This window comes from Delphinapterus leucas, chromosome 21, assembly GCF_059928025.1.
Source record: "Delphinapterus leucas isolate spDelLeu-1000000601 "Yukka" chromosome 21, BTC_Dleu_Yukka2, whole genome shotgun sequence".
NCBI lineage: Eukaryota > Metazoa > Chordata > Mammalia > Artiodactyla > Monodontidae > Delphinapterus > Delphinapterus leucas.
Genome location: NC_143149.1, coordinates 12,989,854 through 13,005,264, shown reverse-complemented (window position 1 = coordinate 13,005,264; position 15,411 = coordinate 12,989,854). Strand labels below are relative to the sequence as shown.

The window sequence follows — 15,411 nt, the reverse complement described above, 5'->3', positions numbered from 1 at the left end:
AATCATAAACTATTTCACAGAACTTCAACATCAGATAAGTTCACTCTGTGGCCATGATGATTCAAGACATAAATGAACACCACTCTGTAATCATATGTGAACACAGACAAAACATGAACATTTTCCAAACCACAAAAATGACCAAGCGCCCACCTATCTTGTCTAATGTAAGTAGCTGCTCCTTCTTTGCCAATTGTAGCTTTAGTCTCTCTGTAGTCGGCCTTCCTTCTAGATAAGATTTATCAAGATATTTAATCATAAAATTGTCACTGACAGCACCCAATTCAAAACAAACACACTTCCTTGGAGACTTCAAAAGCATCTAACTCAAGCCTGAATCCTATAAGTCCTTTCTAACACCCTTTTACTGAGATGCCCTCAGTTTCCTATGGTGTGCATTCTCCACCGTGGTGACCAGTAATAAACTCAGCTTACCACAGGTGTGTTCTCCAGTGCTCTTTAGCTGTAGAGCACTGACATTCATTATATTTTCTAAGACTCTAATGGAATAATTAAAAATAATTTATTTAAAATCTTACTTAAATTTAAAGACAGAATACTCTTCTTAAAATAAAGCCTGATTTCACTTACAAAAATAGTACACATAATTTAAGAAATTTTAGAAAATATATTATAGCAGAAATGAGAGGAATGCCTAGAAATAACTGTTAAACAACCAGAGGAAAATAAACATAAGAAAATGTTATCCATATTTTTAAAATAAACCTGTGATCATACCTCACATATAATTTTGAGTCTTAACGTCATAAATGGGCATTTTTCATATTATATAGGCTTTATAAATTTAAATCAAATGACTACAGTGTATTTTATAGTATGTAACCAATCCCATTTTGTTGTACATTTAAATTTTCAGTTTCATTACTATAAATAATGATAGCCCAAAATATGTGTATAAAAATATTTACTGGAGAGTTTATATATATCTTAGAAAAAGATCTATATTTTCTTCAGTATAGGAATGAAGAACACATAGATTTTATGAAAAATTATATGGCCATTAAAAGAATGCAGGGCTTTCCTGGTGGCGCAGTGGTTGAGAGTCCACCTGCCGATGCAGGGGACACGGGTTCGTGCCCTGGTCCGGGAAGATCCCACATGCCACGGAGCAGCTGGGCCCGTGAGCCATGGCTGCTGAGCCTGCGAGTCCGGAGCCTGTGCTCCGCAACGGGAGAGGCCACAACAGTGAGAGGCCCACATACCACAGAAAAAAAAAAAAGAATGCAGAAGCTCTCCATATACAGGAAATATAGGAAAAGCTCTGCTGGGTTAAATAGGCAGTTATTAACAGTGGTTACCCATCTCTGATTGTGGACAGAGTGGTGAAGATAACTTTGTTTTTTCATTTTGTGTTTTTTATATAAACAATCTACATTTTCATATTTTTCCCCAAAATACCATAAAATGAAAATTAGTAAAGAAGCTTTAAAATACATCAATTTTTATACTTTTTCCATTTTGGATAGAAACCCAGTTGTTCTGACGGATCAGTACATATGAATACTTAAGATTTAAGATTTATAAGCAAAATAAATTTTGCATCCTTAAATTTTCATAGGAAATTGTTTTCTTAAAATTACCTGAAGTACTGGTATGGTTAAAATTCTCAACTCGTTGTTTATTTTGAGATATGTCACATGTCAGAATTCGTAAAGTATCTGAGAATCTGAAGAAGAAAATATGTACAACAAAAAGTAACAATATATATTAGAATTAAAGAGACGTGACTACCGAAAGGACACAATTTCAAATAGTTTCATAATAAAATCCTTTGTTCAACAGATAACTGTTCTAGGATATTTATGCCACATTTGCCTACAAAAGCACCGATCCAACCCATATAAAAAAAGAGTAGTTTGATGATCATTTGAAACTGATGCTTTCCTCTACTACAGAGTAAATCAGAAGACACTAGGACTGCTGAAGCTGCAGAATGAACTATTCCCCATACAGAGCCTTTGAAATTTATGTTAACAAAGTCTGGATAATAGGAAGAAAAAGAGAGGGATGAAATCAAAGGGAAAATAGATTAAAATTAACTGAAAGCAAAAATACATCCATAACCATAAAGAATTTAGCCTTTATTTCAGGAAGAAAAATACCTGATATTTAGTTGGATACACAAATGACAATTAAGATAACTCTACTCAGTAGAAGAACTCTCCACTTCTGTAAAATTAACATTGAAACTACAAAAGGAATGAGATTTGGTAATCAGGAGATTACCTGTACTTCAGGCTGTTATTAGAGACCAACTGTGTTGCTTTTCCCATACATGACAGAATGTGACCTTATTCTGGTGCCAGCAACAGTGGGGAGCAAGAATCATGTAATTTTTAGGACCATGCTACCTCTAGAATCTCAGATATGACGAATAATTAACATTTATTGAGCAGAGACCATGTGCCAGGCACTGTTGTAAGCACATACATACAGCTCTTATTTAATCCTCACAACTCCATTAAATAGATGTTAATATTATTTCCATTTTAAAGGTAAGGAAACTAAGACTTTGATGTTACTTCTAAGATTTGTTATGAAAACTCAAATAGTCCATAAATATACAGAGAAAAACAACACATCTTCCCACCCTCCTGAGTAACTGCTATCAAATCAACATTTGGACACAACTTGCCCTATGGCAGTGTATTTTAAGTATTTTTACTAAAATTTATCTCTATGGAATCTCTCTTTAAACTTATATGTAGGAAAGGCAAAAAGGAGAAGAATCAGAACAAGTTAATTCAGTGAGGCAATTCAGCCTGATCTTTAACCACATGTCCTACACTAACAAAAATTGCCAGCCCAGAGTGAAGGGGAATAAAGGTATATACTTTTGTTGAAAGATGTCTTTCACACTTTTTAAAAATGACCAAAACATGGGAATTTAAATGTTCAGTAACAGAACTGACAATAGAGTAGATCAGTATAATGGAAAATTATACAGACATCAACAATTTTATTTACAATTTACTGTTGGTAATTATTAACTTGACAAATATTCATGACATAATGTTGAGTGGATAAAACAGGTGACATAACAATATAAATAATGATCTCAAGAAATATGTTTTAAATGAAGGAGCTATGTAAATTATATTTCTGTATGTGCATATATAAAAAGAAAATTAAATGTTAACAGTAATTACATTTCCAAATGCAATACAAGTCATTTTTCATTTTTATAGAATTTTTAAAAACTGGAAAATATATCAAATATAATCATAAAAGGATATAAAGAGAAAAATGGTTAAAAAAGAACTTTTACTATTATTATTTACTGGACAAAAAAGAACAGTTAACGTAGAATTTTAAGAAATGACTTTCTTTTACTCAAGATATAAAAAATTTATACAATTCACATTTTAGTAATATACAGTGCCGTTCACTGCTTAATAAATATTCATGAACACACAATGATTTAATTCTGGTCCTGTATACCTGACATTGCTGACCAAAGCAGAGAGGAAATATTGGTTTTCTTTGGAAATATTCTCCGATTGTACAGGATAAAATTTGTTATCTTCAGCAACCTCCAAAGGCACATACTTTCCTATTTTTGATGATTTATACAGTCGAAAGTTTCTATTTCTTGTATAAACTCCTATATCAAAAATTTAATAAAACAATATGAATGCATGTTTTCAGTGATTTGCTTTTATAGTCAGCAAATATTAAGTTAATTCTGTATAGTATTATTAGAAAAAACACCTGGTTGTGGTTCAAGATAGTGACGTAGGAAGATCCTGAACTCACCTTCTCCCAGGGACACACTGAATCTACAGCTATACATGGAACAATTTCCTGTGGAAAAAAATCTGAAAACCGGAATGGCCCCTTCACATCAGACAAACGAGAGAGAACTCACACGGAAGCAGACTGGAAAGGCTGAGAGGCACTCTCACCATAAACCCCACCCCAGGCACGGCAGCACACAGTCAGAAGGGAACGCAAACCCGGAACTTCTCCCCAAGGCGTACAGGGTTCATACCCCACATCAGGCACCCCAACTTTTAAGACCAGCACCTGAGAGATGAGCCCTCCAAACACCTGGATTTGAAGACCAACTTGGCTCACACCCACGAGACCCACAGGGCCATGAAAACTGAAAACGGCTCTTAAAGGGCTCACATGCAGACTCACCTGCCCCAGGGTCAAGTGCAGAAGCAGCCCATTTAAAAGCGCCCATTCGTTATGTGAAAGAGACTCATTTACTCATTTTAAAGCACTGATCTGAGGGGCAAGGTCCTGTTGGGATATTCTCTAAGGATGGAGGCTGGTGGGTACCTCCTTCCTGCTCTCCTTCTGCCTTGCTAAAGCTGGAGGGAGCCATCTTTCTTTTTTACTTTATCAGCAGGTACCGTCTTCGTACCACCCCTCTGCCTTGCTCCAGCAGTGGGTGCCATCTTTGTGCTCTCCCTCTGCCATGATCCAGAATGCCAGTAGCTCCCAGAGGGGAGCTTCTACACACATCTGCTGCCCTGGTTTTCACAGCTGGTGACACACTTTCTGTGGCTACCATCCAGATACCCCTTGATCTCCTGGCTCTAGAGGTTAGGGAAGCTTGTGATCCTGGGTCCCATGGAGCTGTAACAATCAGAGAGACAGCTCTTGGTAGACTACCACTCCCAGGGTACTGCACAGACAGCAGACTTAAACACACCCCCAGTCTTTCTAACAAAGAGGCCTATTTGCTTGTCCTGGAGCTTAGGGGCTCTTAGGGAATGGAGGCCGGTGGACACCATCTTGGCACTCTCCCTCCACCTCACTACAACTCACCAGTATCTCTCAGAAAGGAGCTTATACACTCATCTGGAGCCCCAAATTTTGTGACTCCTGCCCAGCCAGACTGCCTGGCTCTGGTGACTAGCAGGGCTTAGGCTTGTGGTCCCACAGGAGTGTATATATTTGCATTTTTTAAAAGCTGCTGCCTGAAGGTCTGGCTTCCAATCAGCTTGAATCTAGGTGCTGACTGAGATCCTCCCCTTTGGGGCACTGACTGCTCTTGGCACACACTCGGTTACTAGGAGTTATTAAAAATATAATAGGGGGCTTCCCTGGTGGTGCAGTGGTTGAGAGTCCGCCTACCGATGCAGGGGACATGGGTTCGTGCCCCAGTCCGGGAAGATCCCACATGCCGTGGAGCGGCTAGGCCCGTGAGCCATGGCCGCTGGGCCTGTGCGTCCAGAGCCTGTGCTTCACAACGGGAGAGGCCACAACAGTGAGAGGTCCGCATACCGCAAAAAAAAAAAAAAAAAAGTATATATATATATATATATATATATATATATATATATATATATATATATATATATATATATATAAAAAATAGGCTGCTTGGACAAGCACAGAGGTTTGTGACAACATGAGCTAAGACACGACTGAATGATAAAGTTCATCTTCTACACAAGGCCAACCCTTCAAGACTGGGAGAAGTGGCTGTTGCATCTAATGGGTAGAAACCAACACGGAGAGTCAAGCAAAATGAAGAAACAGAGAAATATATTCCAAATGAAAGAACAAGATAAAACCTCAGGGGAAAAAATCTTAATGAAACAGAGAAAAGTAACTCACCTGATAAAGAGTTCAAAATAATGGTCATAAAGATGCTTGCTGAACTCAGGAAAGAATGGAGGAACACGATGAGAACTTCAACAAAGAGAAAATATAAGAAAGTACCAAACATAAATCAAAGAACTGAAGAATACCGTAAGTGAACTGAAAAATACACTAGAGGGGTTCTACGGCAGACTAGATGAAGGAAAAGAGAGGATCAGTGAACTTGAACACAGGGCAGAGGAACTCACCCAATCAGAGCAGCAAAAAAAGAAAAGAATGGAAAAAAAAGTGAAGACTGCTTAAGGGATTTATGGGACAACATCAAGCAGACTAACATTCACATTAAAGGAGTCCTAGAGGAAAAAAAAGAGACAGAGACAGAAAGGAAAAGAAGACTTATTTGAAGAAATAATGGCTGAAAACACCCCTAACCTGGGGAAGGAAACGGACATACAGATACAGGAAGCCCAGAGAGTTCCAAATAAGATCAATCCAAAAAGACCCATACCAAGACACATTATAATTAAAATGCCAAAAGTTAAAGGGAGAGAATCTTAAAGTAGCAAGAGAAAAAACTTGTTACATACAAGGGAACCCCCATAAGACTATTACCCCAGAAGGGAGTGGTATGATATATTCAATCTGGCTGACATAAAAAAAATTTCCAACCAAGAATACTCTACCTGAAGTTATCATTTATAATTGAAGGAGAAAGTTTCCCAGATAAATAAAGGCTAAAGGAGTTCACCACCACACCACTAAACCAGCCTTGTAAAAATATTAAAGGGACTTCCTTAAACTGAAAAAATAAAAGGGGTGTTAATTAGTAACAAGAAAACATATAGGGACTTCCCTGGTAGTCCAGTGGTAAAGAATTCACCTTCCAATGCCGGGGATGCAGGTTCTCTGGTCAGGGAACTAAGACCCACATGCCGCAGGGCAACTAAGCCCACGTGCGCCGCAACTTCTGAGCTCACGCACCCAAACAGAGAGCCTGCGTACTGCAAACTATAGAGCCTACACGCTCTGGAACCCGAGCGCCAGAACTACAGAGCCCACGTGCCCTGGAGCCTGCACACCACAACTAGAGAGAGAAAACCCACACGCCACAACTAGAGAGAAGCCCGCACACCACAATCAAAGATCCCACATGCCTCAACAAAGATCCTGCATGCCATAACTAAGACCTGACATGCCAAAAATAAATAAATAAATAAGTCTTTTTTTTTTTTTTTTTTAAATGAAAGGATAAATCTCACTGGTAAAGATAAATATATAGTAAAGGTAGTGGATTAAGACTTATAAAACTAGGGACTTCCCTGGTGGCACAGTGGTTAAGAATCCCCCTGCCAATGCAGGGACATGGGTTCAAGCCCTGGTCTGGGAAGATCCCACATGCCGCAGAGCGACTAAGCCCATGCGCCACAACTACTGAGCCTGCACTCTAGAGCCTATCAGCCACAACTACTGAGCCCACATGCCACAGCTACTGAAGCCCACACGCCTAGAGCCCATGCTCCACAACAAGAGAAGCCACCGCAATGAGAAGCCCACGCACCACAACAAAGAGTAGCCCCCACTCACTGCAACTAGAGGAAGCTCGTGTGCAGCAACGAAGACCCAATGCAGCCAAAAAAATTAAATAATTGTTATCAACTTAAAATAGACTGTTATAAGTTATATGCAAGCCTCATGGTAACCACAAAGTAAAAACCTATAGTAGATAATACACAAAATGACAAAAGGAAACTAAGTATACCACTAGAAAAGTCATCAAACCACAAAGGGAGAGAGCAAGAAAAGTAGAAGGGAACAGAGGAACTACAAAACAGCAGAAAACTATTAACAATATGGCAATAAGTACATACCTATCAATAATTAAGTGTAAATGGACTAAATTCTCCAATCAAAAGATACAGAGTGGCTAAATGAATTAAAAAACAAGACCGGGCTTCCCTGGTGGCACAGTGGTTGAGAATCTGCCTGCCAATGCAGGCAACATGGGTTCGAGCCCTGGTCTGGGAAGATCCCACATGCCGCGGAGCAACCAAGCCTGTGAGCCACAACTACTAAGCCTGCGCGTCTGGAGCCTGTGCTCCGCAACGAGAGGCCACGATAGTGAGAGGCCCGTGCACCGCGATGAAGAGTGGCCCCCGCCTGCCGCAACTAGAGAAAGCCCTCACACAGAAACGAAGACCCAACACAACCAAAAATAAAAATAAATTAAAAAAAAAAAAAAGATTCCACATCTTCGCCCAACGTTGGCTTTCCTTTAAAAAACAAAAAAGCAAAACAAGACCTATCTATATGCTGCCTACAAGAGATGCACTTCAGTCATAAGGATACACACAGGCTGAAAGTGAAGGGGTAAAAAAAGATATTCCGAACAAAGAGAAGCAAAAAGTAAGCTGGAATAGCTATACTTGTATCAGACAAAACAGACTTAAAACAAAGACTGTAATAAGAGACAAGAGCATTACATAATGATAACTGATAAAGGGGTCAATACAAGAAAAGGACATTTGTAAATACTTATATACACCCAACATAGGAGCATCTAAATATATAAAGCAAATATTAACAAACCTAAAGGGAGAAATAGACAGCAATACAATAATAGTAGAAAAATTTAATACCCCACTTACATCAGTGGATAGAGCATCCAGAAAGAAAATCAGTAAGGAAATATTAGCCTTAAAGGACACATTAGATCAGATGGACTTTACAGAACATTCCATTCAAAAGCAAGAGAATACACATTCTTCTGAAATGCACATGGAACCATCTCCAGGACAGATCATATGTTAGGCCACAGCAAGTCTTAACAAATTTAAGAAGACTGAAATCACATCAAGCATCTTTTCTGACCACAGTGGTGTGAAACTAAAAATTAATTACAAGAAGAAAACTGGAAAATTCACTTGTATGTGGAGATTAAATAACATGCTAATGAGTAAGCAATGGGTCAACACAAAGGAGAAATAAAAAAATACCTTGAGATAAAAGAAAATGGAAACACAACATACCAAAATGTACGGGATGCAACAAAAGCAGTTCCAAGAGGGAAGTTAACAGTGATATAGGCCTACCTCAAGAAACAAGAAAAATCTCAAATAAACAATCTAAAATTATACATCAAGGAACTAGAAAAATAAAACCAAATGAAGCCCAAAGTTAGTAGACAGAAAGAAATAAAAGATCAGAGCAGAAACAAATAGAGACTAAAAAAAAACAAAACAAAAAGATCAATGAAACCAAGAGCTGGTTCTTTGAAAAGATAAACAAAATTGATAAACCTTAGGTAGATTCACCAAGAAAAAGAGAGGACTCATATAAATAAAATCAGAAATGAAAGAGGAGACGTTACAACTGACACAAAGGATCATAAGAGACTACCATGAATAATTATATGCCAACAAATAGGAAAACCTAGAGTAAGTGAATAAATTCCTAGAAGCATACAACCTGCCAAGACTGAATCATGAAGAAATCGAAAATCTGAATGGACCAAGTACTAGTAAGGACACCGAATCAGTAAACAAAAACCTCCCAACAAAGCAAAGTCTAGGATAAGATGGCTTCAAATGTGAATTCTATCAAAGATTCAAAGAATACCAATCCTTCTCAAACTCTTAAAAAAAAATAGAAGAGGGAACATGTCCAAACTTACTTTACAAGACCAAAATTCCCCGAGAGCAAAACTAGACAAGGATACCATAAGAAAAGAAAACTACAGGCCAATATCACTGATGAACATAGATCAAAAAATCCTCAACAAAATATTAGCAAACCAATTTGAACACTACATTAAAAGGATCATACACCATGATCAAGTGGGATTTATTCCAGGGATGCAAGGACAGTCCAACATCCACAAATCAATCAATGTGATGTAACAACACATTAACAAATGAAGGATAAAAATCATATGATCATCTCAACAGATGCAGAAAAAGCATTTGACAAAATTCGACATCCGCTTATGATAAAAACTTTCAATAAAGCGGATACAGAGGAAACATACCTCAACATAAAGGCTACATATGACAAGTCCACAATTAGAAATACTCAGCAGTGAAAAACTGAAAGCTTTTCCTCTAAGATGAGGAACAAGACAAGGACGCACACTCTCACCATTTTTATTCAATGTAGTATTGGAAGTCCTAGCCACAGCACTTGGGCAAGAAAAGAAAGAAAAAAGGTATCCAAATTGTAAAGGAAGAAGTAAAACCACCATTGTTTGCAGATATATTGTATACTTGATATTATACAGGTCTGCCTCAACTAACAACTGGTTACATCCCAACAAATAAGTTGAAAACGCATTTAATACACCTAACCTACCGAATATCATAGCTTAGCCTAGCCTACATTAAATGTGCTCAGAACACTTACATTAGCCTACAGTTGGGCAAAATCATCTAACACAAAGCCTATTCTGTAATAAAGCACTGAATACCTCATGTAATTTATTGAATAGTATATTGAAAGTAAAAAGAACAGAATGGTTGTCTGGATACAAAATGATTGTGACTGATCTTATCACCTGACTGCATGGCTGACCGTGAGCTGCAGCTCACTGTCACTGCCCAGCATCACAAGAGGGTATTATACCACATATCACTAGACCAGGAAGACATCAAAACTGAAAATTCGAAGTACGGTTTCCACTGAATACATTACTTTTACACCACTGTAAAGTCAAAAAATTTTAAGTGGGGAAAAAAAGTGGTAGGTCAAACCATCATTAAGTCAGGGATCATCTATATGTAGAAAACCCTAAAGACTCTACCAAAAAAATGTTTGAATAAATGAATTCAGTAAAGCTGCAGGATACAAAATCAATATACAGAAATCTGTGGTGTTTCTATACACTAATAACAAACTATCGAAAGAGAAAATAAGAAAACAATCCCACTTACAATTGCATCAAAAAGAATAAAGTATCTAGGAATAAATTTAACCAAAGAGGTGAAAGACCTGCACACTGAAAGCTACAGGCATACTTCAGAGCTACTGTGGGTTCAGTTCCAGAACACCACAATAAAAGCAAATATCAGAATAAAGTCACACGAATTTTTTCGCTTCCCAGTGCTTATAAAAGTTATGTTTATATTACATTATAGTCTATTAAGGGTATAACAGCAGTCTTTAAAAATATACATACCTTAAGAAATACTCTGTAACTAAAAAAGTGCTAACCACCATCTGAGGCTTCAGCAAGTCATCGTAGTAACATCAAAGATCACTAATCATAGATCATCAAAACAAATAATAATGAAAAAGTATAAAATATTGCAAGAATTACCAAATGTGAAACAGAGACACAAAGTGAGTAAATGCTGTTGGAAAAACTGCGATATCAGTGGTTGACTCAAGGCTGTCACAAACCTTTAATTTGTAAAAAACACAATATCTGTGAAGTGTCATAAAACAAGGAATGCCTGTTTTATTTCCAAATTCTTATACTTGGTTGTCAGGGGTGCTAGAAAGATATGCAATACAGCAGGAACACTTCCTATTCTCAGCCTGATTGGCCTGGTAATCTTGCTTATAGCTTAAACCTCCTTTTCTTCAACTTGTAGACACTGAAGCTCTCTGAGTTGCTCTAACCATCAATGGCAAAAATGCTGCTCCTATGGTTTTTCAAATCACAAGCTAGAACTCAACATAAAAATGAGGTTTAGTTCACCAAATTGGAGCTCAGCTGAATTAGGGGTCCTGATTGGCCTGTGTGTTACCTAAACAGGCTGAGGTCCTGTGCCAGTGCTTCATACATCCTCAGATTCAGAGACCAGAAGCAAGCAGGGCAGAAGAGAGCACAGCTGAAGAAGCCACCAGTTTTATCATAGGAGGAAGTTGATCAAATAACCCTGCAAAGCTCTTCAGTGCAGAAAACGCCAGGCTTACTTTGCCACCTAATAGCTCCATTTTTACATTGTACCTATTTTTACAATTTATTTCATCTAATTAAACCTGTCAGCAGCACTGGAGACTGCTATCCAACTGTCCCCTGTCATGAATCCTGTGAACATTTCAGAGCAGGAGCCAGCCACAACCATTCTCTTCTGGAGCTCAGGCCAGCCTGCTGCTTAGGTCCCACAGCACCCCTTTAAGATCTCCTAACAGAAACCTACTAGATTTCCTGCACCTGAGCTCGCTGATCACATTCTGCTAGTGACCCCAGTCGTTGTGGAGCAGTGGTGGTAGTAAGAGTCCTAAGCAAAGTGACAGGTGGGCACTGACTGGTCTCTCACAGAAGTATACAAGTCCAACAGAGAGCTATCAATTCTACTTACCTAGATCTACAAAAAGATGCTTTTCTCCTACATTATTCTTCACAATTAAAAATGAAAGATCAGGACTGCTTTGCTTAGCTGACCCCAGCCTCTCCAGTTTCTTTGAATTCGTTGTCCAGCTCTCTCCCATATCCTTATCTGTGGACTTTTTGCTAAAGGAAATTCCTTGTTTAACTGGTGTTTCAGAAAAATGGGAAAATTCATGGCCCATTGTCTCTGGAGTCATATCATCATCTTCACTAGCAATTAAGTGAAAAGCAGGCTCTAACATTTTTCTCACAAAATTACCTAAAGGAAAAATAAAGAGGTTAATCTAATTCTTTTCTGCAAACTATAACAAGATCTAGGCACAAATCTACACAGGACAATTTTACACAGTAAGGCTTCTACTTTCAATTTCTGGTTTTAAAACTGAGTTGTTGGTCTTCCCTGGTGGTGCAGTGGTTGAGAGTCCACCTGCCGATGCAGGGAACACAGGTTCGTGCCCCGGTCCAGGAAGATCCCACATGCCGCGGAGCGGCTGGGCCCGTGAGCCATGGCCCCTGAGCCTGTGCGTCCGGAGCCTGTGCTCCGCAACGGGAGAGGCCACAACAGTGAGAGGCCCGCGTACCGCAAAAAAAACAACTGAGTTGTTATTATAAACTGTAACACACCTCTCCTATACCTCCTTCCTCTTGTGTAATCTTTTACTTTTTAAATTCCCTTTGACAGGGGAGTTTGGTGTAACTTGTAAACAAATCATCTTAGAAGGGAAGGTTAATGTGAGACAATTTGTCAATGTTGCTAGTATGGGCCTGGGCCGAATGCTCTGTCACCAAAAAAGCACCATTTTAATGAATACAAATTGAGTAGAATTTACAATCACAATCAATGATTAAAGAATGCAAGGTTCCGACTGGAGGGGTGGGATAGGGAGGGTGGGAGACGCAAGAGGGAAGAGATATGGGAACATATGTATATGTATAACTGATTCACTTTGTTATAAAGCAGAAATTAACACACCATTGTAAAGCAATTATACCCCAATAAAGATGTTAAAAAAAAAACTTTGATTAGGATTTAAAAGGATTTTGAATTGGTTACCAGCTGAATATTTTCTTTATTACTGAATAACGTCTTCTATTAAAGCTTCAGTGTGTTTAATGTTAAAAAAAAAAAAAAGAATGCAAGGTTTACACAAGTAAACAGTGCTGCCACACTCTCCCCATGTCAGGACGTCAGCAAATTTCTCAGGACTTATCTTCTCTCCTTCACTCGCATGACGCGCCCCAAGAACCTGGACATTCACAGCCATCAGTTTAAGGTTCTTGCTCCTCCTCCTGCCTCTCCCGATAACTGGTCATGAGCAGGTTGTGGCCCAATAACTAAAGCCCAAAACTAAAGCAAGTAAATACATCTACTGTATTTCAACATTTATTCTAAGAGCTCTAAATATGAGTGGCACTATCTTTACATAGAAAAGATGGTATGACAATCCAGAGCTTCTTTCAACTCTCATAATTTGTATCATAAAATCAAATAACCATCTGGTTAAGTTGCTTCACGCATAACAATACTGGAGAAATGCACTACCATAAGAAAAACTTAACTTTAGTCTTTAAAATTGGTATAGTCTGGGTTTGTCACTTTATTTACCAGACAGCTTGAACCCTTAAATCATAAGATACACATGCTCTAAGTTCAAAATTCTTTCTCCAAATTAGACTTAATTACTTCCCTCCTCAAAGAAACAAATCCACTATCTTCTAAAACTAAAAATCAAAATGAAAGCAAAAGAATTTGATCCTTGCAATCATACACAGACATGATTATCTCTGGAATGAGGGAAATAAGGTAAACACTGAGTAAAAAGAAATCATGATATATCAAAGAACAATAAAGCAGTCCAAACATAAATTGATAAAGTAAATTTTCCTGGAAATGTAAAATTACACCTACTTGACACCAAGAAGGTGTGGCTGCAGAACCAGTTGCCAAGACTGTGCTTAGGAGGCCGGGCTAGGACAATGGACGGTGTAACCACCTTAATACTAACACCAGCTCCAGCAAACTACTCTGCTTTCTGCTGCCCTTCCCAACAGTATCACCCTCACCTCATCATTAATACAGGGACAATTTTATTGGCTGGGAATAACTCAAAAGAACGTATCAATCATAGAAATTTCAGGTTCTATGGCAGGCTGGTAGGAAAGTATTTCAAGGAGATCAAATTTGTACATCTTGCTAACATTCTATGATCTTACAGTTCCTAATTCCTCTTTCTGAAAGGTTGACAAAAGGAAGCGGAAATGTCACCAAGAGATACATTGAGGGAGGGGAACCAAAGTGGTGAATCTGGACTATTTCATAATCTCTGCATCTCTGGTTCTGACAGTTCGTAATTCTGGAGGACCGAAGCCACAGATGGCATCCCGTTTACCAGGTCTGACCGTGTCTCCCACTCCAGCCACACCAGCTGCTCCCCAAATTAGTCACGAACTCTTACCTCTATACTTTTGCTTACGCTGTTCTGACAGTAAAGCCTTTCTTATCTTTGCCTGATGGAATCTGATTTAAAGCCCAGCTTCAACGTCAGTAGGAGACACTGCTCATTACCGGTCAAATCTCCACTCTCCTCTTCCGCCTAGCAGCAAATCTCCGTGCTTAGCCTCGTGGCTAGGAGCCAGAGCAGACCACAAGGAGTAAACAGGAATCAAAGAAATACCTGCTTAGGACTCTACCCCCGCACCAGACAGCAGAGCCACCTAACATTCAGTCATTCATTCAGCAAATATTAAATGACTTCTTGTATTTATGGTAGCTGCTGCTGCTACTGTTATATTATTATTACTGATAAAGACATTACTGTCTGATAAGCTCTGGAAATACAATAGTGAATAAGAAACAATCCATGCCCTAAAGAAACATTAAGTAGAATAGAGAAGACAAAACAAGAAATTACCCCAGGAAGTGGTGAACCCTTTGGCATGATAGGCACTGGGCACGCTCTGCAGCCCAGAGGGAACACGAACCTAAGTCTTAGGGTTTTGGGATGTGACAGAAAAGGCTTCTCAGATGACAATACCTACACTGAGTCTTAACAGACCAGGTGAACTGGTCAGACAGCAGCGTCAAAAAGTGCAGAGGCCTAAGGACTAGAGAAAATGTGGCCCCCATGGGAGCTAAGTGAAGGACAGAGTTAGAAGTGCCAAGTGGTGAGAGATGAGGCCAGTGCACAACGGGCCTCATCATGCAAACTAAGACACCTGGACTCTTCCCTGAAGGCAAGGAATAATCCTGGAAGGGTTTGAGGCACACAGTAGTATGATCAGACCACTCTAGCTAGCTGACTAAAGAAGTAAGCAAGACACAGCATTTCCACTTGGGTAACTGGGTGAATGGTCATACCACTCGGATATACACCTCACAGGAGAAGGAGCAAGTTTGGGAGAAAAGATGAGGAGACTGGTCTAGGACACACTGAGTTTCAAGTGTCTGTGTGGGGATGTTTAATGGGAGAACTGTCTTGGCTGCAGATGAAGACTTGAGTCAT

At 38.9% G+C, this 15,411-nt stretch overlaps 1 protein-coding gene across 11 annotated transcripts in view; it reads right to left on the bottom strand.

Moving 5' to 3' along the window:
• The window catches only part of PRIMPOL (primase and DNA directed polymerase), a 39,992-nt gene that overhangs the window by 8,677 nt on the left and 15,904 nt on the right, over positions 1 to 15,411 (bottom strand). For 7 of the 11 annotated variants that reach the window (XM_022570943.3, XM_022570944.3, XM_022570945.3 and 4 more), the window contains 4 exons: positions 11,880 to 12,167; positions 3,463 to 3,625; positions 1,602 to 1,687; positions 154 to 228 (listed from right to left, as the gene is read on the bottom strand). In XM_022570943.3, coding sequence (XP_022426651.1) covers positions 154 to 228; positions 1,602 to 1,687; positions 3,463 to 3,625; positions 11,880 to 12,167 — 612 coding nt within the window. The remainder of the gene's footprint in view (positions 1 to 153; positions 229 to 1,601; positions 1,688 to 3,462; positions 3,626 to 11,879; positions 12,168 to 15,411) is intronic. The other 4 variants (XM_089903648.1, XM_022570951.2, XM_022570950.2 and 1 more) reach the window with 2 other exon arrangements.